Source organism: Hylobates moloch, unplaced genomic scaffold (assembly GCF_009828535.3).
Source record: "Hylobates moloch isolate HMO894 unplaced genomic scaffold, HMol_V3 SCAFFOLD_56, whole genome shotgun sequence".
Classification (NCBI taxonomy): domain Eukaryota; kingdom Metazoa; phylum Chordata; class Mammalia; order Primates; family Hylobatidae; genus Hylobates; species Hylobates moloch.
Window position 1 is genome coordinate 300,756 of NW_026652331.1, and position 25,427 is coordinate 326,182.

At 33.9% G+C, this 25,427-nt stretch overlaps 1 protein-coding gene across 3 annotated transcripts in view; it reads left to right on the forward strand.

Annotated features, from left to right (window-relative positions):
• LOC116463738 (arf-GAP with Rho-GAP domain, ANK repeat and PH domain-containing protein 2) overlaps positions 1-25,427 on the forward strand; it is a 182,333-nt gene that overhangs the window by 95,572 nt on the left and 61,334 nt on the right. For 2 of the 3 annotated variants that reach the window (XM_058434826.1, XM_032146988.2), the window contains exons 17-22: positions 770-872; positions 1,531-1,729; positions 1,918-1,981; positions 15,837-16,000; positions 20,782-20,994; positions 24,550-24,655. In XM_058434826.1, the coding sequence (XP_058290809.1) occupies positions 770-872; positions 1,531-1,729; positions 1,918-1,981; positions 15,837-16,000; positions 20,782-20,994; positions 24,550-24,655 (849 nt within the window). The remainder of the gene's footprint in view (positions 1-769; positions 873-1,530; positions 1,730-1,917; positions 1,982-15,836; positions 16,001-20,781; positions 20,995-24,549; positions 24,656-25,427) is intronic. The other variant, XM_058434827.1, reaches the window with a different exon arrangement.

Genomic DNA, 25,427 nt, shown 5'->3' on the forward strand with positions numbered 1-25,427 from the left:
CACTCAAGGGTTTTGAGCTTGTTGTGATGAGATTGATTGTGATGCTTCTAAATTAGGACGTGAAGGAGATACAACAGGCTTGGGGTGGAAAAGAGGAGAAAGGAAGATGACTTTGGCATAGGGTATTTTGAGATTTTTAGGTAAGAATAGCACACATACTTAGCATGTGCTAAGAAATAAATGGAGTTGTGAATGAGGAACTCAGGAAATAATTCAGAGCATGGGATGTTGCTTTAATTTTATCTATAGTAAGAATAAGAAATTTGGGTAAGTTGAGATGATGAAAGGAAAATTTATCTTTCTTAGGAAAACTGTAAGATTTGATTCTTGATGTGTTTGTGTTCTGGAGGGAACCTGCTGTGTGACTGGGACCATTTGAAGTTAGACAAGAAGAGGGTTAAAAACTGTTTGGGCAATGTTTGCTTTGACCAGTTGGTCAGAGTAAATCAAGAAGGAGTGGTGAGAAAGGGAAGAGGAGACCGAGGAGAGCCCTTTGCTGCATCAGTCAACTGATGAGTGTCCAGGGCGTAAGCAAAGTTATACAATAGAATGATTAAGTGATTATACAAAATATTCCTTTTGTCCAATCCAGTGTGTTCCATTTACCTCATTTGAATAAAATGCAAACCATTAACAGAGTCTGATAGGATGATTTCACAGCATTACTTTATTTTAAAAGGAATTTAATTAAAAACATGACCTTTGTGTTATTTGTTTTCTTAAGAGCTAAACGTAACTTGTAGTGTCTTTTTATTTGTGCATGTTTTAGGCCCATCTTTATCTTTGAGATCTACTTACCCTCAGAACGTGTGTTTTTATTTGGAGCTGAAACATCTCAATCTCAAAGAAAATGGACAGAGGCAATAGCTAAGGTATTTAAATATTATGTTACTGCTCTAAATCCAGAGAAGATTCTGAACTGGGAGTCTGTGTTTGAGCTTCAGGGGTCCATGAAAGTTTTATATAAGATTGTAGGAATAAAGTTCATACTTCATTAGATTTTCAAAAAAAGTAGTCAAAAGAGGTAGCTACCTTCTAGGAGCCTTAAGCAGGGAAGAAATTAAAGTAAGACTTGGAGAAATCATTCTTCAAATTAAGGCCATGTTTTTGATGGTTAGGTTATTCTCAATATTGTAAAGTCATTTCTGTGTATGTCTTTTTGTAGGTAGATATTTTATTCAAGGTATACACAAAGGAAAAAAGAGCAGATTCAGGAAAATACATAAATGGAGAAAAATGCTGAAGGTTGACATTTTGAAAAGTTCCACAAATCAATTAAGAGAATGTCTTGCAGTTTCAACTCCATACATAGCAAGAAAAATGGTTTAAGATGCTGCCATTTGAAAGTGCATTATAGTTGTTCAGTTTTAAGACTGATAGCAAGTTTAGTTGTTTTGAATTTGGTGTTACCTTTGAATCTTTAAAACTGAAAAACTAAGATAATTTGTCTACCTTCTCTCATATCAGTAGATAGGGAAGGGATTTCCTATTTTCACTGTCTTTATTACTTTTTTGTATTTGTTTTAACAGCATTTTGTTCCCTTATTTGCTGAAAACTTAACAGAAGCTGACTATGATTTGATTGGTCAACTCTTCTACAAAGACTGCCATGCCCTGGATCAGTGGAGAAAAGGCTGGTTTGCTATGGACAAATCCAGCTTGCACTTTTGCCTTCAAATACAAGAAGTTCAGGGAGATAGAATGCACTTAAGAAGACTGCAAGAGCTAAGTAAGAGCTTTTTTCTTCCCTTATCTTTGGAACATATTTCTTTATTGCATACAATAATGATAGCCTTTAGTAAAATCTTGATGGCTCACTCCCAAACTTATGACTAAGCAGTATTAATATTTGTGTCTTCATGGGTGTTTATTGTAGTGTTTTGAAAAATAAGTTTTTGCTTTTCATTCTCCCTTCAGCAATCAGCACAATGGTTCAAAATGGGGAAAAACTGGATGTCTTACTCTTGGTAGAAAAAGGGAGGTAAGTCCCTTTTTGCTTTTTATTCTTTATCTCAACAACTCTGGGCAGTGGGATTTATTTTTGTTATTATCTTGAGGGAGAAAACAATATTTTAAAACCCGTTGAAATTTTCTGAATCATAGAAATATATATATATAGTATGTATTAGCTCTCTTTGGAAAGACTATACCAATGATATTTACATAATTTTATAATTTTTATGACAGACTTATTGTGATCAATTATTGTATAGTTTTCTAGAGACCTAGATTCCTCTGTGACATTTGCATTTAAATATTTGGAAAGCAGTTTGGTAATTATAAATATATCTTCATTGTAAGAATATGATGACTATAAATTATATTCTGAATTATCTATGCATGTGGGTCATGCATAGCTAAAACTTGATTTCTTGAATTTATTCAGTTTTTCAGTAACTATTAAGCATCTACTGTGCATCAGGGACTGTTAAAGGTATTGGTGATATCATGATGAGTAAACAGAAAAGTCCCTACCATCATGAAACATGTATATTATTAGGGAAAGCAGTGTAAGCAGACAAAATAATTATATGCTAATCTATCCATCAATTTTAAATTCTACACAGAAAAATAAGCAATATAAAAATAGTCCGATGGGATAGTGTCCGTGTTTGCTAGCTAAGAAAAGAGATCTTGGATGAAAGATCTTCATAAAGTGAAAAAGTAAACTTTGCAGTAATCCAGATAGAGTATTTCAGGTGTAGGGCCAAGGGTATTTGAAAACGCTAAGAGTGTGTTGTGCTTGGTATGTCCAAGTTCCGCAAGGAAGCTGTGTTGACTGGGAATATTTGAATGAAAGAGAGAGTGGGAAGAAATGATTTCAGAGATACCCACAACCTGATCATATAGGGCCTTATCGGTCATGATGTGTGAATATTTGAAATTTAATTAAAATATGATGGGAAGCTGCTCAGTTTGAGAGCTGGGAAGTGGAATGGTCTGATTTATGTTTTTACAGGATTACTCTGACTCCAGATGAATCAACTTCTGGGGGACAAAAGCAAAAGTGGATGTTTAGTTAGGATGCTGGCCAGGAAAGCAGTGGCTTACCTGAGAATAGGAGTGGGTGGATATTTCATGAAGGTAGAGGTGTCAGGATCTGCCGATGGATTAGATAAGTGTAAGAGTCAAGGATGATCCCAGAATTTTTGACCTGAGCAATTACTGAATTATGGTGCTGTTTTTTGAGAGAACAAATACTTGGAGAATAGAGGTGGGATATTAGTAAGTTTAAGACAGTGGATCAAGAGTTTGGTTTTGGGAATGGTAACTCGGAGATGTCTCTTTGGTGGCAAAGTGGATCTGGAGAGTAAGCAGTTGAATATGCATGTCTAAAATTAAGTGAAGAGGTTATATCTGGAGATGTAAATTTGGAAGTCACCACTGTGTTGATGCTATTTTGCCAAGGAACTGGACAGGTTCACCTCATAGAGAGTATAGATAGAAAAGAGAGTTGAAGACATAGCCGGAGGTCCCCCAATATGTAAAGGTCTAGAAGAGGAGGATGATCACGCAAGGAAGCCTGGTAAGGAGCAGCCAGGGACATACCGAAGCAATTAGGAAAACAGTTTCTTTTATTTTAAATTTTGGATTTAAGGGGCACATATCTACATATGTGCAGGTTTGTTACATGGATATATTGTGTAGTGCTAGGGTTTGGGCTTCTATTGAGCCCATCACCCAAGCAGTGACCGTAGCACCCAATAGGTAGTTTTTCAGCCCTTGCCCCCTTCAGTCCCCACTTTTGGAGTCCTCAATGTCTATTATTTCCATCTCTGTTTCCATGTATACTCATTGTTTAACTCCCACTTATAAGTGAGTACATGCAGTATTTGATTTTCTGTTTCTGTGTTAATTCACTTAGTATAAGGACTTTCAGCTGCATCCATGTTGCTGCAAAGGACTTGACTTCATTCCTATTTATGGTTGTGTAGTATTCCATGGTATATATGACCACATTTTCCTTAGCCCGTCAACCACTGATCAGCAGTCGAGTTGATTCTACGTCTTTACTCTTGTGAATAGTGCTGTGATAAACATATGAGTTCAGGTGTCTTTTTGGTAGAACCATTTTTTTTTCCTTTGGATAGATACCTAGTAGTGGGATTGCTGGATCAAATGGTAGTTCTATTTTTAGTTCTTTGGGAAATCTTCAAACTGCCTCTCTTCTTCAACAAATTGGTTTTTCTCCCCTTGGCGTCTTGTAATTTGCTTAAAAAAACTGTTAATTACACTGGTTCAGTATGGTTTGCTCTATAATAGTGCAAGATTATTTGTATTCTTACAATAAAGTAAGCTAGAGAAAAGAAAATGCTATTAAAATCATAAGAGAAAACATATTTACTATTCATTAAGTGGAAGTAGATCATGAAGGTATTCATCTGCGTCATCTTTATATATGTAGGTTGAGGAGGAGGAGAGGTTGATCATGCTGTCTCAGGGGTGGCAGAGGCAAAAGAAAAATCTGTGTATAAAGGGATCTGTGCAGTTCAATCTTATCTTGTTCAATGTTTAACTGTGATATAAAAATATAGCTAAATAAGCCTTCATTTGATTATTTTTATTGCTGTGACAAGGATAATGACTTTCAGTGGTCATCTGAACCTGCCTTTCCTTCAACTTCGTGGGACGACATCACGAGCTTTATACAGCAAGCATATTGCTGATTAGATATTTATATCAGATTGTGTTTTTTAGCTTCTAGGGATAATTAGGACTTTGCATTTTTACTTATTTCTTGGATTATTATGGTTAATGATACTTTAGATTCTTACTTTTGGTACTAGATGATGATTTCACTGTACTGTGAGAGTATTGTTAATTTTATGTCCAGAAATAATGAGGAATTATTAGGTATAGATAGGATTTGGCATTAAAATACTAGCATAAATGCAGTTTTACAATCATTTATTAATATTTATGGAATGCCTACTGACTGCTACTTCCATGGCAGGAAAATAAAAAAGGTAAACAATACAAACTTGGTGTCTGACCCCTCAGAGCTTATGTTCTTAAACAAATAGACAAGCATCAGCTTAACAAATGTGTTTATCCTTTTCATTTTTTCAGGTTATTATAGCCAAGGTATTTTTGTACCCTTTTTTTTTTAACCTGTGAAGTATTTGACTAGTGATACATAGGTTTTAATTGAAATGTAGCAAACATGGATTAGAATGATTCAGTTTGATGTAATTCTATTTGGTGCTTACTGCATGGAGTCCACCCCCTCATAAATGGAAGATATGGAAGCCAGAGCACTAAATGTTTTGATATTTTGTACGTTTTGATCTTACCGCTGGACTGCAGAAATCAGGAGATGAAATTCATTTGTAATATTATTTTTGAGTTCATGGAAAAGTAGAAAACTAATGAAATTCCAAAATAATGGTCCCAGACAGTTAATAACGTTTTTGGTAATTGAAAGTTTTTATCTACCTGTGTTACTAACAAGTTATGTTGAAAGTATTTTTATGAAAGTGAAGAGTAATAATAGGAGTGGGAGAAATGTGAGGATAAATATAACCAAGTTATTTTCTGTAAATCTCTTCGCGTAGCTAATGTACCATACCCACCATTTAAAAGCAACTATATTATCACATGCTTCTGTCTTTGGTTTACTTGCTTTTCCTTTTTACTCCAAATTAATAATCATCTGATAATAACAATGATGACAGTGGGGGCAGTTACCATGTGCCAAGCCCCATTTTAAGTACTTAAACAGCCTTCTTTTGCCTATATGATATTGAGGAAAATAATTCATTTTGAAGTTAAAGTAGGGTCAATTTGTAACTTAAATATTTTTTTAAAAATCAAGTGTTCAATATTAATTTACCAGTACCTTTGTAGAGATCTTTCTCAGGATTTAAATCAACAAGTGTTATAGAGTCTGGATAGACACCGTAAGTTACTAGAATTCAAAATTTAAGCATTTATTAGAAAAATAAAAATGATTAATAGAAAACATTTTTATAAAATTATTAGAAAACATGTCCATACAATTCCTACCTAATTGAAAATGGAGTAGAGAGAAGGGAGGTCCACAGTGTGCATAAAAGTAAAGAATCTGCACAGTAGATGCCGAGAATGTGAGGTTATGAACCCTGATAGAACCAGAACAAAGACTATACATACGTGACAGGCACAGCACCCTGTATGGTGCAAAACAGAGTCTCATATCTACTTATTTACATAGACATATAAACATGTGTTTGTGTATTCTGTGGCTACATAGACATCATATAGGGAATAGTGGAAAAAGGAGCAGATTTGGGAGGGAGCCTGGGAGATAATGAGTTTAAGACATGTTGAGCATGAGATTCTTATAAGACATCTAAGAATAAATTGATGGGAGAAAGTTATTTTTTATGGATAAGATATTCATGAAAAGATTAACAGGTTGGAAGTACAGATTTTGGAGTTACCAGCGTAAAGAAGGTAGAAAGTGAAATTACTTAGGGTGATTCTATGGAAGGAGAAAGGAAGAAGCCCTGTGTTGGAGCTTTGATGACTGTACATCATTTTGGGTTAGGGGAATTTGTCAGGGAGAAGTAGCTGCTTGTTTCCTCAGAGAGTGAGGCCAGAAACTAAGAGAGAGTACAACGTGTTACAAAGTCTAGGAAGAGAGTGTCTCAAAAAGGAAGGATCAGTTAAAAATGTCAAGTGCTGACAGAAGGACATGCTCAGTGAGAATACATACTCCATGAGATAAGTGATTTGGAGTCCATCTGGTGACTTGGGGGAGAGCAGAAGTGAACAGGCAGGTACTAGATCAGATTAAGAATGGAAACTGAGTAAACCAAGACAGCTGGTGAGGTCACTTTGTCAAAGATATCTGGAGGGAGGTTCATAGGATTAACGAGGTAAGGGATTTGACCCAGAAAGGGCATATATATGCAGTTTGTTTTCAGATGGCTTGAACTTACACAAGTTTAAATTTTGATGGAAAAGAAACAGAAAATGGGAGAGATTGAAGGTCTAAGAGAGAGTACAAGCAAGAAAGCAAGATCCCTCAACTGCAAAAGTAAGAAAAGAAGAATTGATGGATGATTTTGGTTGTTGATAGTTTTCTCCATGTGGTAGTGGGATGTTGAGAGAGATACCAGTCGATTTTCAATTGCTTTGCGAACTGGGAGATAAGAGTGATGACCCCTGAGCTTCTGGCCTGGGTGATGCTATGAATGATAGTATCATTTGCCAAGATAGAGAATATGCACTTCTCTCCCAGTACTCAAACATAGCTAGTTAATTATAGCTGTGATTGTTGAAAAGCTGTTTCAGTACCATGCCAAAATGAGAAAATTTCATTCTACCACCCTTGTTTTCATCTCCCTTTTGATCTATTAGCCCTTTGGGAAATGATGACTGTCAGCAATGGTAGATTCTGTTAGACTTGTCAGTGACAGATAAAACTGTGGCTTTTGGAAGTAAAACAACTTCCAATTATTTATACTGATGGCCTATAGAGATAGTGTGAATAATTGAAAGAAAGAGAAACCAACCAGCTATAAGCTTGAACCTTTAATTTTTGCTAGTAACAGCTTGAGCCAGAAATGTAAATCATACATAAATTTAATGAATTAATTTCACATGTTTTTCCTGTTCTTATCTACCTTTGATTAAAATGCTAAAATACATTAATGTTTCTTAAAGGCAAGGAGGAGAAAGAACCCCCTAAACTGGAAATGTTCATAAATTGATAATTATCCCCTGTATATAGTCACTATTTAGATAGATATTTTAATCTTCATGGTCATTTTCTCTATATGCATAGCATGAGTGTCTTTAGACAGAAAAATATTGCAATAATATTTTCCACACACAGAGCATTTTTCCTCTAAAAAGCTCTAAACAGAAGGTGTTCCAGATGGTGTCGTTTTAATGTGTATTCTTTGTATACTTTAAAAATTATTTTGGAAAATAAAGCTTTCTTGATTACACTTAAGGGTTTCTGGCATGCTATTTGATGTTGTTATTGGGACTTATATTCTGTGCTTTTCTTTTAGGCCTTAGTACTGTTTGTGCACATAAAAAAAAAAATATCGTCAAATATCTCTTGTTAGCGAGTATTCTAGACCAGGAAGGCAGAAGGCATTTTCCTGGACAGTGGGAAATTGTATCATCACTTTGACTGAAATGTTCAAGAAATTACATCTTTTTCTCAAAATTTGAGAACTAATTTTGCACTTTTAACCCACATCTTCTGCATATCTTTTTCTAAGAAATAAGTTACTGTGTTTACCATTTTCACGTTCCATAACTGCATGCCCATTGCCATAGACACTTATTATGCTTTTGTCGAAAGGTTGTTGGTTCTGATAAACACAGTGGGAAGAAGTAAACTGTGTTACCAGAAACAGAAAAGACTAGTGTGTTCTTTTCTTTTAGATTCCTTGGTTGATATATAATAAAGCATAATACACTTGATGTCTCCCAAGCTTGACTGCATTTCAGTTTTAATTGCAAATTCTTCACATAAAGAAGCTTAACACTGGGGAATAAACACTTTATCAATATGTTTCACAATTATGGAACAGATTACTTTTCTCAGTTTGGGAGATTAACACCCTAAGTTTAATATTCCTTATTTCCTATCACCTTATTCCATATGATCTTTTCTCCCCCTTGAATGTGTTTTATAGAAGCTAATATGTTAGCAATACTCCAGAGGCTGAATTATCTTAAAGTGGTTTTTAAATTGTGCATGTAATTGCAAATTAAACAGTAGCCTATTGCCCACAATATAAGCTTGACTGCTTTTGTAACTTTCTGATGATTTAATTCGTAGAGATGGCTTAATCTGAATATTGCCAAGACGAAAAAGAGATTCTCTTCCCTCACCACCCCCACAGGTTTTTAAAAAAGAAAGAGACTATTACAAAACAAATATTAAGTGATTTTATGTTAAAGAAAATTATGATGAAGGGGATGTATGTCTATTAACAAAAGGTAGATTTTAAAACGTATATTATTTGCTTCAACAATTTTGTTTCAGTTAGTTCAAAGTACCTCTATGTACCAAGAGATAAGCTTATGAAGAAATAAATATGATATGATGGGGAAACAATGGACAAAAGAATGAGCAAATCCCTCTAAGATATATGTGTGTGTGTGTGTGTGTGTGTGTGTGTGTGTGTGTGTATTTGTTGTTTTTGTTTTGTTTTTTAAAGAAAAGTACTTTTAACTGGATCTATAATCCAATGAAGGACTTTAGTAGGAAAAAATGAAGGGGGCCTGAGACACTAAGGTAGTCCAAGAGGTAGAAATAATAGGTTCAGAGAAATAGGATGGGCTAGAAACAACAATAGGGTTGGCCTTAACCTTGAATGCTTGAGGAGGACGCATGTGACAATGGGCCTGGAAAGATAGATTGATACTCTATTAGTATTTTCTATTGAATTTAATTCATAACTTGCCTTATTCTGGAAAGGATTGCAGAGTAATTCCTGAGTATTTGGAAGTTAAGCATGTTTCCAAATAACCCATACTTCACAGTAGAAATCACAGGAAAAATTAGGAAATAGTTGATCAATGATAATAAAATCATAACATCAAAATTGTGTGATGGAGCTATAAAACTATTTACAAGGAAGTTGAAAGCTTTAAATGCTTACACTAAATCAAAAGATCTAAAATCCGTCCTCTAAACTTTTACCTTAAAAATCAAAAAAGGCAAATTAGACCCAAAGTGGTTCAGAGAATGAACTGATAGACAGTAGAAAGAATGAATAAATGGAATATATTTCAAAAAAATCTGAGCCACCAATAGCTGGTCCTTTGAAATAATCAATTTAATAATTTTTTAACTTTTTTTTGGGAAAGTTAAGAAAATTGATAAGACTCCAACTAGAAGATAGGACAGAAGATACAAATTACCAGTGTCAAAACTGTGCATCATTTTAATATTGAAAATATAAGAAAATATTATGACCAACTTCATACCAATGAATTTAACACATTGGATAGAATCAAAAAATTCTTTCAAATGCAGGAATTAGGCAAACATTTATTCTCACCACTTCTATTTAATATTTTATTGTGGGTTTAATATGATAAAGCAAGGAAATTAGAAAAAAATCACAAGTTTTGGTATTATAAGTTAAAAACTCAATTATAATTTGTTCTTTAAGCAATGTGGTTAATCAAATGAAATCATACACTGGTACTATTCAAAATACATGTGTGTGATAAAGCACTCCTATCCCAAATACGGACAGAATACATATAACTAGAAGAAAACAGAAACCCAGTAAAATAGCAAAAAATGATGAACAGAAATATCTAAAAGAATATCTATGAATAGCCAACAAGCACATGTAAAGTTAAGTACCAGAGAAATACAAATTAAAACCACAATGAGATCACACTGAGAAAAGTAAGTTTTTTAAAAAGTGGTAGTGCAAAATGTTGGCAAGTATGGTGGGATTGTAAAATAGTACATTCATTTTGGGAAGCAGTTTAGCAGGTTTTTGTTTTTTGAAATAATACAGTTGGTTTACACTTAGCTATACATCCCAACAAATGAGCTGCTAGGTATTTACCTAAAACAAATCATAATATATGTCCACAAAATGACTCCTATACAAAAATTCAAATCAGCTTTATCTATATCTATAATATAAAGTGAGGAGACCCCAAATGATTTTTAGTCAGTGAACGTGTAAACAGCGTATGGTATGTGTTCATATGTGAAGTACTGCTTATCATTATAAAGGAACCTATATTAACAACAACATGAATGAATCTTAAAAACATTGTGCTGAGTAAAAGAAGCCAGACACAAAAGAGTAATACTGTATAATTCCATTCCTATGAAGCTTTAGAGCTGGGAAACTAATGAATGGTGACAGAAGGCAGATAAGTTCTTGCCTAAGATTGTGAGTAGGGAAAGGGATGCAATGCAAAGAGTTATGGGTGAACATTGTAAGTGATGGAAATGGTCTACATATTAATCATGGTGTTAGTTACACAAGTGTAAACATTTGCAAAAATATTTCAAAGCATGCACTTAAAATGAGTTCATTAAAAATTCTAATGACCAAACATCACTCATAGAAATAACACAATTCATACTTTTCCAGAAGAAAACAAACCCAAAAGCCTATTTGGATGAGAAATGGGGTCGTCTTTGAGAGGTTGCTTAGGAAGTATAAAGAAAAATGCACAGCATACCCTTCTAAAGCTATCCTCCAAAGTCCTATCCATTACATTTCCAACATGCCTAGGATGCTTTTCAAGGCAGAATGTAAGTGTACAGTCTTGAAGAACAGAAATAGGTCTTCTGTTATGAGTAGCTTTAGTAGATCATCTTTCACATCCATTCTAATAGTGTGACTGTAATAAATTGTTCAGGAAATTCTGTTTCATGAATCTTAGGTGTGATAGGACTAAGAAGAAAGGCAACAGAAATACACATCAGCATTTCACGTCTGGAACAAGTATTTTTGGACCTGAGGACCAGAGTTTTAAATTATGGAGATCTGATTCCTCAGGTAAAGGAAGGCTCATGAACTAGGCTAGTACTGAGTAGCTCAAGTGTGCAATTCCTACCTAGTTCTGATACCTCAGACATGTTGTTTTTGGCTCTTAGTTTCCTAGTCATATATGGAAAAAAAAGCTTGGCAGAGATATTTCCAGTTCTCTGGCTCAAAAGCTCAATGACAGTCTAAGATGGCATGGTTCAGACGGCTTTAAATATCTTTTCCTTCAAGGGATCAGTCAAAACTTCGACTTACGTGATTTGTTTCTAATTACATTTTTTAAAACACAGACATATATAAAGAAGGAAACAAAATGACCGTGAGTTTTCTACCCAGAGTTAATTTAACATTTTAGGAAATGCAATTGGATTTATACATATGTGCGATTATGCATTCTCTGCTCATTGTACTAAGTTTATAATATGTATCTCTGGATGTAGCTAAATCACTTAACCTTTCCCTAGTTTTGGGGATTTCAACTTATTTCCATTTTTGAAATGCTCCACTAAATACATGTGTTTGTGTGCATGTGCACATGTGCATGAGAGAGGAACAGAAATATATTGAAAAAAACAGATATTGTGCCTTTGTTTCAAATCATGTACTTATGAAAGAGTCCTGTGGTTGGAACTAATTGTCAAAAGTAATGCATACGTATTTTAAGATTCTTAGAACATATTTTCAAATTTATTTTTAGAGTATCTCATCAGTCTTTAAAATGCTGTGCTCATCTTGTTATACTCTAGTGATGAACATTATACATTTTAGATCTTTGATAAATTGCCTTTGACACATCATTGATTTTACGTGTGTGTGTGTGTCTATTCTAATAGTGTGATTTTGTAATAAGTTGCTCAGGAAATTCTGTTTTGTGAATCTTAGGTGTGATAGGACTAAGATACACATACACACACACACACACACACACACACACACACACATATTTGATTCTTAGACTGGTTTGTGATTACATCAGCTAATTCTTTCTGTGACTTACCTTTCCATGGCTGATGACCATATTTCTGTGGAGGACTTACTATTTTATTTTTGTATAAATGCTTAAGATATTATCTTTTCCAGCCATATTTGTAGAGTATTTCATTTGCTTTTCAGTTTTGTTTAAAATCTTCTTTATATGAGCATATTTATTTTTTATGTGGTCAAGTTTATTGATCTATTATTTGTGAAGACGCTTCTGGTTCTTGTCATAGACTAGGCTCAAATATGATTGTTTATGCTTCATGGTTATTATATTGCAGTTTTAATGTAATTATTTTTGTTAGTCCTAGGACTTGGTTTCTAGGTCTTATTGAACGGTTTTGATTCATTATAGCAAATAAGCATTTTTCTTTATATGGCTTTGAAGTGCCCTTTGGAATTTATGCTTAGAAATTGGACAATTAGCATAACTAATTTCTCTGTAATTAGAGTTTATCAACATTACTTTTCAGATTGTCAGGATATAAGTAAATGTTTCTTTGGAATTATCATCCAGGAATGTGAAATTGTTGTTTGATAACACTTGAAATCTCAAAGTCATCCAGCATTTGTGTTGAAAATATCTTTCGATGCTTTACTCAGTGTCCACAAATTTTAGGTAAGCATCAGAGAGGAAAGTTAGTGCACCAATGCTATTAAATGTCAAACCATCTATTGCACTACATATGTATTTTGGGATTCGCCCTTTGACAAGTTGAGAAAGTTCTACTCTTCACTAATTCACAAGGAGACAGCTCAACTCATCATCAGTGGATTTTTTTCTGACTAGAAAGAAAGTTTGAAGTTTGAAAATGTCACAGTTTATGGCAGAATTATACTCATATTGTAGGAGGGCAACTGCATTTTGGATTTCTTTCACTGCTTGCTAAAACACCCATTGTACTTGTTTATATGCAAATAGTTACAAAGATTTTATATCATATTTAAAGCTCAATTATTAGATAAATTATGTAAAAAGTTTTTTCTCTTTCCCTAAACTTGTAATATAGCAAGACAGAATTTTGATTAAGTTCACGTAATCAAGAGGTTTGATATTTCTCAAAAAATTATCTGAGTTATATAATTTCAGTTAGACAAATACATCCAGCAATAGAATGTTTTTGAGCTAAAGATGATATAAGATCAATGAAAAGGCTGTAGCATGTCAGGTGTTTTAGTGCAAATTTCAGAATTCTTCAAAAAGAAAATTACAACACCTGGAGGTCAGGACTGCTGTAGTGCTGTGGAAAGTAGGAACAATAGATAACGATGTCAAAAAGCAAGAGATGAGGATTACAAGCACCAGTATTAGTAAAACAGTAGTAGTTATAGCAAGTTCAGATGTTAGAAATGAGTGTGATAAGGTGCAGGTATCTTTGTCTTCTTACAGGAGCATTTCAAGAAAGAAAACAAAGGAAAGAAAGGAAGTTTTTTGTTTCTCTTTTTATATTAGGTACAGTGATTATCAGAAATGTAAAAGATTACATTCCTTATTACGGACCCCTGGCCCCCAAAGCCCCAGAATTCATGTGGTTTATTCATGCCTCTTTGGGTTGAATATAAACTAGCCCTGTCAAGTCTGAAATCAAGATTATATAGTTTTACTTTGGTGTAAATAGACTTAAAATACATCAACAATTAGTTTATGTTTTAAAGCAAACTTTGTATCTAGTGATAGGTCTTTAAAACTTCTATGTATCCACTAAATGCCAGACACTGTGCTAATGACTGGAGATACTGAAGTACTTTCTTTGCTTGCCTGTGTAAAGGTTGGAGTTTTGTGGCTAAAACATTCACATAGCTACAGCAGGTGATACGATGCAGGACAAAGCCACCATTGAAATATTGAGAAGGAATATCTGTGACATACTAAGCATAAGAGGGAGATCAGGAACAGTGTTAAGGAATTTTACCTGGAGTATAATTTTGGGGGAAGGTTTGGAGTAGCCAGCCAAAGAGCAGGCAATATGTATTACAAAATCCAGGAGGGGTGTTTGTGTGTGTGTGTGTGTGTGTGTGTGTGTGTGTGTGTGTGTATTTGTGTGTGTTTATGTTTCCTGAGTATCTTAAGTATAGGAGAATGACAGATCAAGTTGCAGGTAAAAATATAGGCTAGATTATGCAAACATTTTATCTTGAAAACTCATGAACTGTAAGACAGTGATCTGGAAGTGATGTCATTAGCTTTGCATTTTAGATCATTTCTGGCAATAGTGAGGAGTAGAGATTACAGGGGTTGAGAATTGGGAAAGGAATTCTGTAAGGAGGGACTGTAGTGACCTGAAGGAACAACATGAAGATCTGAAATAAGGCAGTCTTGGAAAGGAGAGGAGATAGAGTGAATACATTGGGAAACTGTAGTCAACAGAATTTTGTGACTGAAGTCATGTGGCAGTGGTTGGGTAAAGAGACTGATCTACACTTAATTAATTCTAAATTTCTCGTGGGGTATGTGGAAAATTTTTGGTCCCAGAAGCTTGGTATGGGAGAGCAAAAGCTTTGATATGCTTATTGCACATTAAGGTGAAGATGCTCAAATATAAATATTCTTTAGTAGTATAGTTTATACATTAGTCATTAATGTTATGTCTATTGAGTGTTGTCCTAGGTGCTATTATTATATTTATTTTGCCAATGATGAAACTGAAGCAAAAATAAGGTTGACTTGTCTAAAGTTACAAAGGAAGTAAATGGCAGAGTTAAAATTTAAGTTCAAAAAGTCTGATTGTCATTCCCACTCTCAGGTGCTCTATTCTCCTGCTTTTCAGTCACATGGAGATCTGATTTATGAAAGTTACAGCCTGGAGATAGGGATTTGGAAGTAAACTAATGTATGTGAAAAGATGAAACTACTGGCCTGAATGACATGTCCCTGGAGAGTCCATGGAGCTTTTGTGTGTGCTGAGGTTACGACTTTGTCATTCAGAAAGAGGAAGTGAGATTGGGAAAGAGACTAAGTGACCCGAATGATAGGAGGAAAATCCAGAAAGAATTGTGCTATAAAATTCAAATTGAATGCTGTTTTTTTTTTCTCTTTTTAAGAAATAAAATCAACAATTCTAAAACCTTGAAAAACATAACCAGAAATATCTGTTAGAAGTCATAGGTGATAGCCACAATGGTTTTAGTTTAGTTATTCAGAAAGAGAATAAAAGAGGCTGGGGAATGAAAAGAAGTGAGACCATAAATTCAGAGAGCTTCCTCAGTGCTATGGAGTGATGTGACTATATGAGCAAAAGAGGGATTGAGTGGAAGCTCGTAGTGGCTGAGATAAGAGTTTGTCTTGAACGATTATGTGGATTTTAGGGTAATCTGTCGTGGAGTAGGATTTTTTTTTTAAAGAGCAAAATTATAATTTGAAATGCTTTTTAAACTTTACAGAACATTATACATCCATGGGCACACCAAGTTGGATTTCACAGTCTGGCATACTGCAATTGAAAAAGCAGCAGGTACAGATGGTAATGCTTTACAAGATCAGCAGCTCAGCAAAAATGACGTTCCCATTATAGTGAACAGCTGTATAGCATTTGTTACACAGTATGGTAAGTATCACTGAGTTTTTATTCAACACCTAGAACTGATCGTATCATTCTTACAGGTTTTTAAGTGGTACCTCTATTGGACTGAATTAAAACCCTTTATATTTGTAAGTATACTAGTGAAAAATAAAGGCAGACTCACTGTTCAGCTAATTACCATTCCTTCTCCCAATAAGACTCATTTAAACTATACAGTTTTACCTTTCCTCCTTTCTTTATATGCATAAAATATTAAATAACATATTGAAATAATCTAAATTATTATATGTACATAAAAATAGTAGATTATCTGTTTTATTCAAGTAAGAAAAAATAGATTGAAGACTACCTTTCAGAGACTACAAGGCTAGATTAAAGCCAACAGTGACACAACACATCTAAGCATGTTGTTAGAAGTGATGAACTGTGGAACAATATGTAAAATAATTTGCTTTCTTTGGCATACATAAAGTGTGCATGTAGGTTATATTCAGAAGCATAGCTATTAATTTTCACAATTTGTGCTCATTTTCAACAGATATTTCAATGAATAGTTTGCAAATAAAAAATCCGTTGACCTGTACCATGGTCCAACTTCATGTCAGTTTTATATGCTATGTTAGTATTTTAGATATGCCTGAAAGATATCCTCTATTCTTCATGTTTATTTTCAAATGGTTATGAGTTCTTCAAATTCCTTTTGTTGCATATATCTTTCGTACTGTAAATGTCTTGACCCTATTTTAAATGTAAAAATGTTAAAATATTACCATGAGCCCTTTTAACCTGTAGATAAATGCCATTTATTTAGATTACAAATGTGGAAAAGAGGAAAATCATTTGATATTTTGGATTGTATTAAAAATTTTTATTCTCCTAATACTAGAGGTATCTTTGGGTGTTTTTAATTTGAAAAGAAGGTATAAATAGTGAGAGGGCTGCAGTAAAGCATTGTGTTATTAGTTCATTGCTTCTTTATCGAGTGCTTATTGTATGCCAGTCACTGGTCTCACTCTTAGAAACACAGTGGTGGAAGTAAAAAGTTCAAGACAAAGCTATGAATCATGTCTTCTAGTATGTGAAACTGATAATACACTGATATGTAACAAAATACCAGAACTAATGATATGGATAAAGAAAACACTTTTCAGAAATTAAACTTACAGAGGCATATTTTAATCTCTTGTTCTAGGGAGAGTGTCATTTTAAGTATTTTACTTACTTCGTATGTAATTCAAGTGCAATTATTAATGTCCAGATTCATTATGTTTTTATTATATATCTACTGAAAATATATACATAAGGCCCACATATTTGGGCATTACTATAAAAGTTTCCTGCTGTGATAGTATGTTCATGTTTTTCTTGTTAGCTATAATCATCTGTTTACTTAAAAACAGAGGAAGGAGAATGTTACCTTCATTGGTTACAGTCACTCAGTGTTAGTGTACATTTTGCAGATATACATGAATCACATATATGTTATGTTTTAGCAGGAGCATAACCTCATTGGGAATCTTTACACCATGTTAGTTTCATAATGGCATAAGGCCATGGCATAAGGCCTTTCTTAAGCAAGAAATAATTAAAATACCTTGACTAGATCTGACGTAGCCAATTTTATGTTTTTCTGGGGAAATCAGAATTTTCCTTGTGTTTATTTGAGTTTAAAATAACTCAGCGTTCGATTTTTTTCAACTAAAACTCATATATTATAACTTTATACCTCTATTACAAGATACCTTCACTTGCATGTTAGAATAATAAAGCCAATGAAGGATTGTGTTTATATAAATAGATATACACACACACTTACATATATACACACATATATGTACATACATATATTCATATATATACATATAGTCGTATATAACATGATGTACATGTATTATATATAAATATATGTATCATATATTTTTATATTATATATAGTTATACATATAATTGTGTTTGTATTATATATCTACTGAAAGTATATACATAATCACATATTGGGCACTACTATAAGAAGCTTCCTGCTATGATAGTATGTTTATATCATGTATATATTTTTATATATAAACCCTTTACATATATAAAGTATGTTTATATCATATATATTTTTATATGTATATATATATAAATCAAATTATTTTACATATTGTTCCACAGTTCATCACTTCTAAAAACATGCTTAGACATGTTGTGTCACTGTAGGCTTTAATCTAGCCTTGTAATCTCTGAAAGATAGTCTTCAACCTACTATTTTTTCTTACTTGAATAAAACATATAATAAAATATATATATATATTTATATTTATATTCAGAACATTGGGGAAACCTCAATGCTACCAGCATGTATAGAAGAAAGATTTGACAGGAACTTAGAAAATACCCAGTGATTATAGGATGCAGATGGTTTCATGGTAGCAATTATTTTGAACCCCCTGACCTGTGGGTTAAAATCTCAAGACCAATTTTCTGTACTCTTTGTGTCATTGTGTCAAGGTTTGAACTTGACTGAGTTCATACTATGACTTTTAGGGCTTTAATTTTTAAAAAGTAAATTACACTATTGGGAAAATTATTTCAGTTATATAAACAAAATTATGTTCAAGTTATTTTTCAGTTAACTTACTTGAGTGCCAGCTATTGGAAATTCATTCAGCTAGGGCTATACATCTCAAACGCTTAGTCAGTATTGATTTTTGTAGAACTTGCTTATTCTTGCATTTAAGCAGTCATTTATTGAATACGTGCTGAGTAGTTCTAGGCACTGTGTAACTGCTGGATATACACAGAGATATGTCACAGAAAATAAGACATAATTTTTGCCTTCTAGGAGTTTGCAGATTTATGAATAATAGACAAATACATGAGCAGTTACAAGTCAGTATGTAAAATGCCCTAGTAAAGAGGTTCAGGGGGTGCTACCAGTGTCCATGGTGTAGGGGTAAATTTCACCCAGAGAAGGCGTGGGAACAGAGAGACTCATGGGTAAAGCACAGTGCTTACCATGAGCCCTAAGAGAAAATGGGAGCTAGTTAGGAGAAGAGGATAGGGATTCCAGGAGGAGAAACAGTGTGTGCCAAGATACAGAGTCACAAAGTTTGTGCTTGGAGATTTGTGGTATTAAATGTGGCCAGAGCTTAGTGTGAGAAGGAGGAATAGTTGATCAATATAAAAGGCAACAGGTTAGGCCAATTAAGGTGAGGTTTTATATAGCAAACTAAAATCCTCAAACTTTGCCTCATAGGCAGCAGGAGGGCAGTATTCAGATTTTTAAGCTTGTTGGTAACACATACAGACCCGAATTTTAGATCATGCTGTTATCATTGTTGAGACACACAGAGGGCTTCATAAGAATATGGGCAAGAAGTTGTGACAATGTAATAAGAACTCAGTGCACAAGTAATAACATATGGGATGGAAAGGAGAGGACAGTGCTGAGAGTGAGATCATGATGAAGAATCTATGTGATGCAGTACTGCATTTTTTGTTTTTAATGTGCTGATTGAGAAAGAAATACTCTGACTTGTAAAGCGCTAGGGAGAAGGCAATACTATATATTGAGGTAGAGAGGAACAAGATAAAGAACATGGTGGGGGTGGAAGGTGAGGTAGTAAACAGGGCAGGAGAATTAATTCCTTTGTGTTATTTTGATTTGCCATAAGATGTATGGGGGTGTGTGTGTGTATGTTGCATGTATATGTAATGGTATGTGTGTGTGTGTGTGTATATACACGTGTGTGTGTGTGTGTGTGTGTGTGAAATCATGGAAATTAAAACCTGAGTTAAAATGTTTATGTCAAAGTGATGAGGTTGGATGGGTTCTCACCCAGTGGGCAGGAAGAGAAGAGAATTGAGGAAGGATCCCTGGAATGACCAGTAAGTATTAGATGAGCAGAAAAAGTTACAAGACTGAGAGAGCAGTCACAGAGGGAAGGGAGAAAAAAAGAGACATGAAATCCTGATGTCATGAAAGTTAGGGGGTTAAAAGAATTTACAGGGATTCGTTCAGAATGTCAAATGCTGCAAGGAGTTCTCCCTAGATAAAAATTGAAAAGCCTCTAGAAAAAAAAGAACTTTGTTAATATTATTGATGAAGGGTGACCCCAACAGAATGGGGATTAGGCAGAGAAGCAAGATTGTGTGGTCAAAGGATTAACAGGCATGTGAGACAGTAGGAAGAATAAATATAGGAAACTCAGCCTGGTTGTGAAAGGAACAGGGAAAAGAAGCCTGGGAGGAGGCAAGGGAGGCTTTTGGGGTTTGAATTATTGTCATTGTCATCATCACTCTTCCTCTTAACCACTGCTCCTTTTATTTGGTATGGAGCACTTCATGAATTAGTAACCATGAAAAAGAGGTAACCCCACTCTCCATTGGAAATAAGGTGAAGATGGGAGCGTACAGAAATTAATATACAACATGGGGGTGGGAGGTTGATGACATTTATACCAGAGAGCTTCACTTTTGTCAGTGAGAAATGGAGGTAAGATTTTGCTGGGAGACTAAGTGAAGATAGGGCACTTTAAGTAAAAGAACACTTGAAAAAGATACTATGGAGAGCGGGAGGAAGGACTGATCAGGGGCTTGCCAAAAGCTGAGGCTGCAATGATTTGCTCATTAGGTTTACATTTTAAATACTAAAATGAGGGGTAAAAAGCCTTTCCTGCTCATGCATGTTTATATCGTCTCTTGCATAATGATTTCATCATCTTACTCCTCATCTCAACACAAACATTTGTTTTGTTTTTAAAATATCAAACTGGCTTTTGAATTTAGACTTTTAAAATATAACTTTATTTTTTAAAACAAAGGTTTAGGATGCAAATTTATCTATCAAAAGAATGGTGATCCTTTGCATGTAAGTGAACTTCTGGAGAGTTTCAAAAAGGATGCAAGAAGCTTTAAATTGAGGGCTGGAAAACATCAGCTTGAAGATGTGACGGGTGTGTTGAAAAGTTTTCTCTCTGACATTGATGATGCACTGCTTACTAAGGAGCTCTACCCATATTGGATCTCTGCTTTAGGTAATATTTATACAGATATATGTAGATATATATGTTTGTGTGTGTATATATATATATATGTTATAGATCATAATACATACTTGCCTTTTAATACTTAGACTCTAAAAATCTTTGATAAGCTGAAATTTTAATTGAAAGAAACAATGTACATAATGGCTTAGAACAGAAATTACATAAATATCAATAGCTGTTTCTCTCTGCAAGAGAAATTCAAAATATTCACTAAATCCTTTGGTATATACTTAGTTTTCAGTGGATATCTTAGTGCATACTTTGCTTCAACTTTGGAATGTTACAGTCAAGTCCATGTGTGCTACTAATTTCTCATTAAAAATAAAATGAAGCATTTACTACAGGATTCATTTTGCAAGATTTTCACCTATGACTCTTTTGCGTTTCTTCTATTACGTGTTCTACATCTTTAGTGTATATAACAATTTTTTTTAACTTTTGCTTCATTTATTCTAGATTCCATCTAATGAAATAGAGTTTTGTTATACACTGTAAGAAAAGCTAATTAAGAGATGACCCTAGAAAAGGAGTTTATTAAATCCCTCATGGGTCAAATTAATTTAGTAAAACCTGTTTTTAATCTCTGATGATTTAAAACAAGTCCTTTTATTGAAACATTACAATAACAAAGACTTAAATATAAGCATTGCCTTTAATTCCATGTTTTACTGAAGCTACTTTTATTTTTCCATGTTGTAGTCCTTTTCTCCACTTTTATAATTTATGTATATGACATTTTTATTTTTATTAATAAACCATAAGCATTTCTCATATATCTATAATATTTTACAAATGATAATATTCATTTCTCTTTTGTTCTAGGTTTTAAAACTTACTTTTGAATTTTTCCATAATTATAATATGTTTGTCTCTTATATATTTAATCTCTTTCAAGATTTGGAAAATGGCTTCTGAATCTGGTCACATGGCATTCCTCTATTGAGAAGTAATTTTCCTCATTGAAAGTACTTGTTTAATCTAAAACAAGTGATATATTTAAAGAGATTAATGTTGAAAATTATCCCAAGAATGACCCTAGTTAGTGTCAGCAGGAGTAGCATTATAATGAAAATAAAGCTTCTCACGATATAACTACCTTTCAGAAGTCTTTCATTTGCCTTCTCATGTTTCTCAAATCAGTAGGGTTCACTGTAATCACAAGAAGAATTGAATGTATAATTTTCTGAGATATAAAATACAGAGATAAATACATTGCTTTAAGCTCAGTTACCTTGCAACCCTCATTTTTGTTTTAAGAAAATTGTGTTGAAATGTATGAAGCTGTTTAGAGTATCTCTACTTTAGAGACTTATAATTTGTCTGTATTATAAAATTGGTTATCAGTAGTATGTGGCAAGACTGGGCACAGTGGCTCATGCCTATAATCCCAGCATTTTGGGAGGCCAAGGCAGGAGGATAGCTTGAGGCCAGGAGTTTGAGACCAGCCTGGGCAACATAGTGAGACCTTATCTTCACAAAAAATAGAAGTGTTAGCTTAGGCATGGTGATGTGCTCCTGTAGTCTCAGCTATTCTGAAGACTGAGGTGGGAGGATCACATGAGTCCAGGAATTCCAAGCTTCAGTGAGTTGTGATGATGCCACTGTACTCCAGCCTGGGTGACAGAGCTGAGACCCTGCATCTTAACAACAACAACAACAACAGCAACAAATATGTATTTGCTAAAGTTGTCAAATTGAGTGACAAACAAGTCTTCACTGTTATCAGTCTACCAGAATAAGGTAGTCAGCAGGGGTAGGAGAGTGTCAGAAAAGAATGCGTTCACCTTTCACTTGCGTGTGAATTCTTTGAGAATTTATTTGGAGAAGGCTTTGAATACTGGGTCAGGTAACCTTTAACTCCTTTGCTTTTGCAAACAGTGTGGTTCAGCCAGACCCTTCAAAAGTGGTCATGTTGGGCCTGAAAAGAATAAACCAGTACTCTCTGAGTGAATTCATAAAACTCTTTTGAAGTACTGTATACCTGAGGTAGAGAATGCCTTATAGCTGTGTACCACCTATATTTATATGACATGTGATCTGTTCTTCTAGGAGGACTGTTAAATTATATGTTTAGTTGAATTGCTCATTGTATTTTCTATATGGCCTGAAATCTTTCCTGAGTTTTACTTTCAGTTTATTTAGCTTTATTTTAAAATATCATCTATTTTATAAGATGTGTGACAATATGCATACTAGCATGACTTTTTGTTTTAAGCATAGTAGTGTTAAATTTTAAGGAATAAATGTAAATTCTCCTACAGTTAGAAACTGGATAATGCGAGAATAAATGTTTGGATTATACTGGGAATTATACATAATTAATTTCCAGTAATGTCTTTGAATGTAATTTGGGTGTTTCCCCCTCTTTCTTATAGAGAGTCATCTACTGGTGCACTTAATTCAGTACACTCATGTGTATGGTTATTGATTTCATGTACAGGCTAAATCAGTACAAAAGAGATATCACTTGCACTTTTGAATAGTAGTGCACTTGAAAACTGTGTCATACAGAGTTTTTTTACCTAGCCAGGGATCCTAATGTCCTTTACAAGTGACTTTGTGCTTTTAAGACATCATTAGTATGCTGCTGATTTTCTGTGAATAGAAGAGGTAAGGCTAAGCAAGAAATAAAATAGTCTTGTTTCTAAAGATAGTTGCGAATTGAGAGGAAATAATAAGTGTGGTCTCCTTGAGTTACCAAGTCAGCACAAGTGATTTATTTGAAGAATGATCTATTTCCACTTCAGGTAGTATAGGCTAAACTGTCACTGCACGCCCTCTACAGAGAGTCTAGATCTTTGGGGGTTCCTGTCTCTAGTTTCTCCAGATATTTGCCTTCTTGGAGTTAGGTGAGTGGAGGGTAGTTCCTTCTCATCCTCCTCTCTATAAACCAACAAATTTCTTTTCACGACCAAAGCAGGAGGTATATCATCCTCTGAATCCAGATTGTAGTTATTAAGGCCTGGGCTTGACTTCTTCCATTGCCTTCTCACCTTTTCAAAAGATTTGAAAGTACCCTTTACCTGGATCGAAGGGGTACTGTATAGTTCATAGTTCCGGGATGGTTCATAGCTTTGGAAAGATTTTTATAATTTCATGAGAAACAAAAATCAGAACTGTCATTTTCAAATACAAATGATAAAACATTTCCATAGCCAGAGTTAAAATACTTTTGGCTTAACTCTTCAGTTTGTACTCCAGTTTGAGTAATTAATTGAATGTATTCCTGTTAAGTTGAAGTTCATTATTTCATAAAGTAGAAGATAAAAAAATATAATCCCACCTAACCTTCTATTTTAAAAGTTCTTTATTTTAAATTACAAATTATAAGAACTAGAGCACATAGAGCTGGAATGTTATGTAAATAAATGCTTTTCCAGATTAATAGGCAATTACTTTAGAACTTTGAATGATTGTCTACTGAAACCTGATTGTATAACTTATTAAAATGCATTTGTTTGTGACTATTTTACAATACTACTAATAGACAAATTCATAACATAGATAATTAGTTTAGATCTCAAGATTTTTTTTTCCCTTCAGATACGCAAGATGACAAGGAAAGAATTAAAAAATATGGAGCATTTATACGTTCTCTTCCAGGGGTCAACCGAGCAACACTAGCGGCTATCATTGAACACCTGTATAGGTGGGTAGATGAATGAACTTTTCTAGACATTTCAAACACAGCACTCAATAAGTCATTATTTCTTATGTGATTGTGAATCTTTCTACATATCATAAGAACTCACCTTGGTCTCTCTTCCTGTAATTGTCACATTTACAGATAAATAGCACTGGGAATTTCTTAATCAGAAATAATCATATACAGTGTCCTCAAATGCATCTGATACATAAGCAAGAATTTTAAAACTCACTTGGTTTGGAAGCTGGAGAATAAAGGATGTGCAGGGACCAGAATTCTGTAACAAGAATCTGTCTGTGATGACAGCATTTTCTCATGGTGGACATTTCTTTATTATCAGTTTATATCTTACCTGAGCTTTATGTTTTGATATCAGGCTATTGATCCAGTGAGGAAATTTTAAAAATCAAAAACAATTTTCTATGTCAAGGCATGAAAGTCTCCTTGCATTTGGGAAGATATGAGGAATATAATGGTGACTTTACAAATGAGGTCTGAAGGATGAGGACATTTGAAAATAACCTTTTAAGTTAAAACTAGTTTTTTTTTAAATCTTAGCAGGAATTATTACAAAAACTTAAATAAATATAAATTGTGATTAAGGAATATATTGTATCTCCCTGAATAGATGAAATACTCTCTTGAATAAATTTCTATAAAGCTGAATTTTGCTAAAAGTACCTTCTTTGCAGTCTCAATTTAGAAATCTTTCACAATTTGCATTCTTTCCTCTTGTTCTTTTCTTTCCCAACCACTACTTCTCGTTTATGTCAGC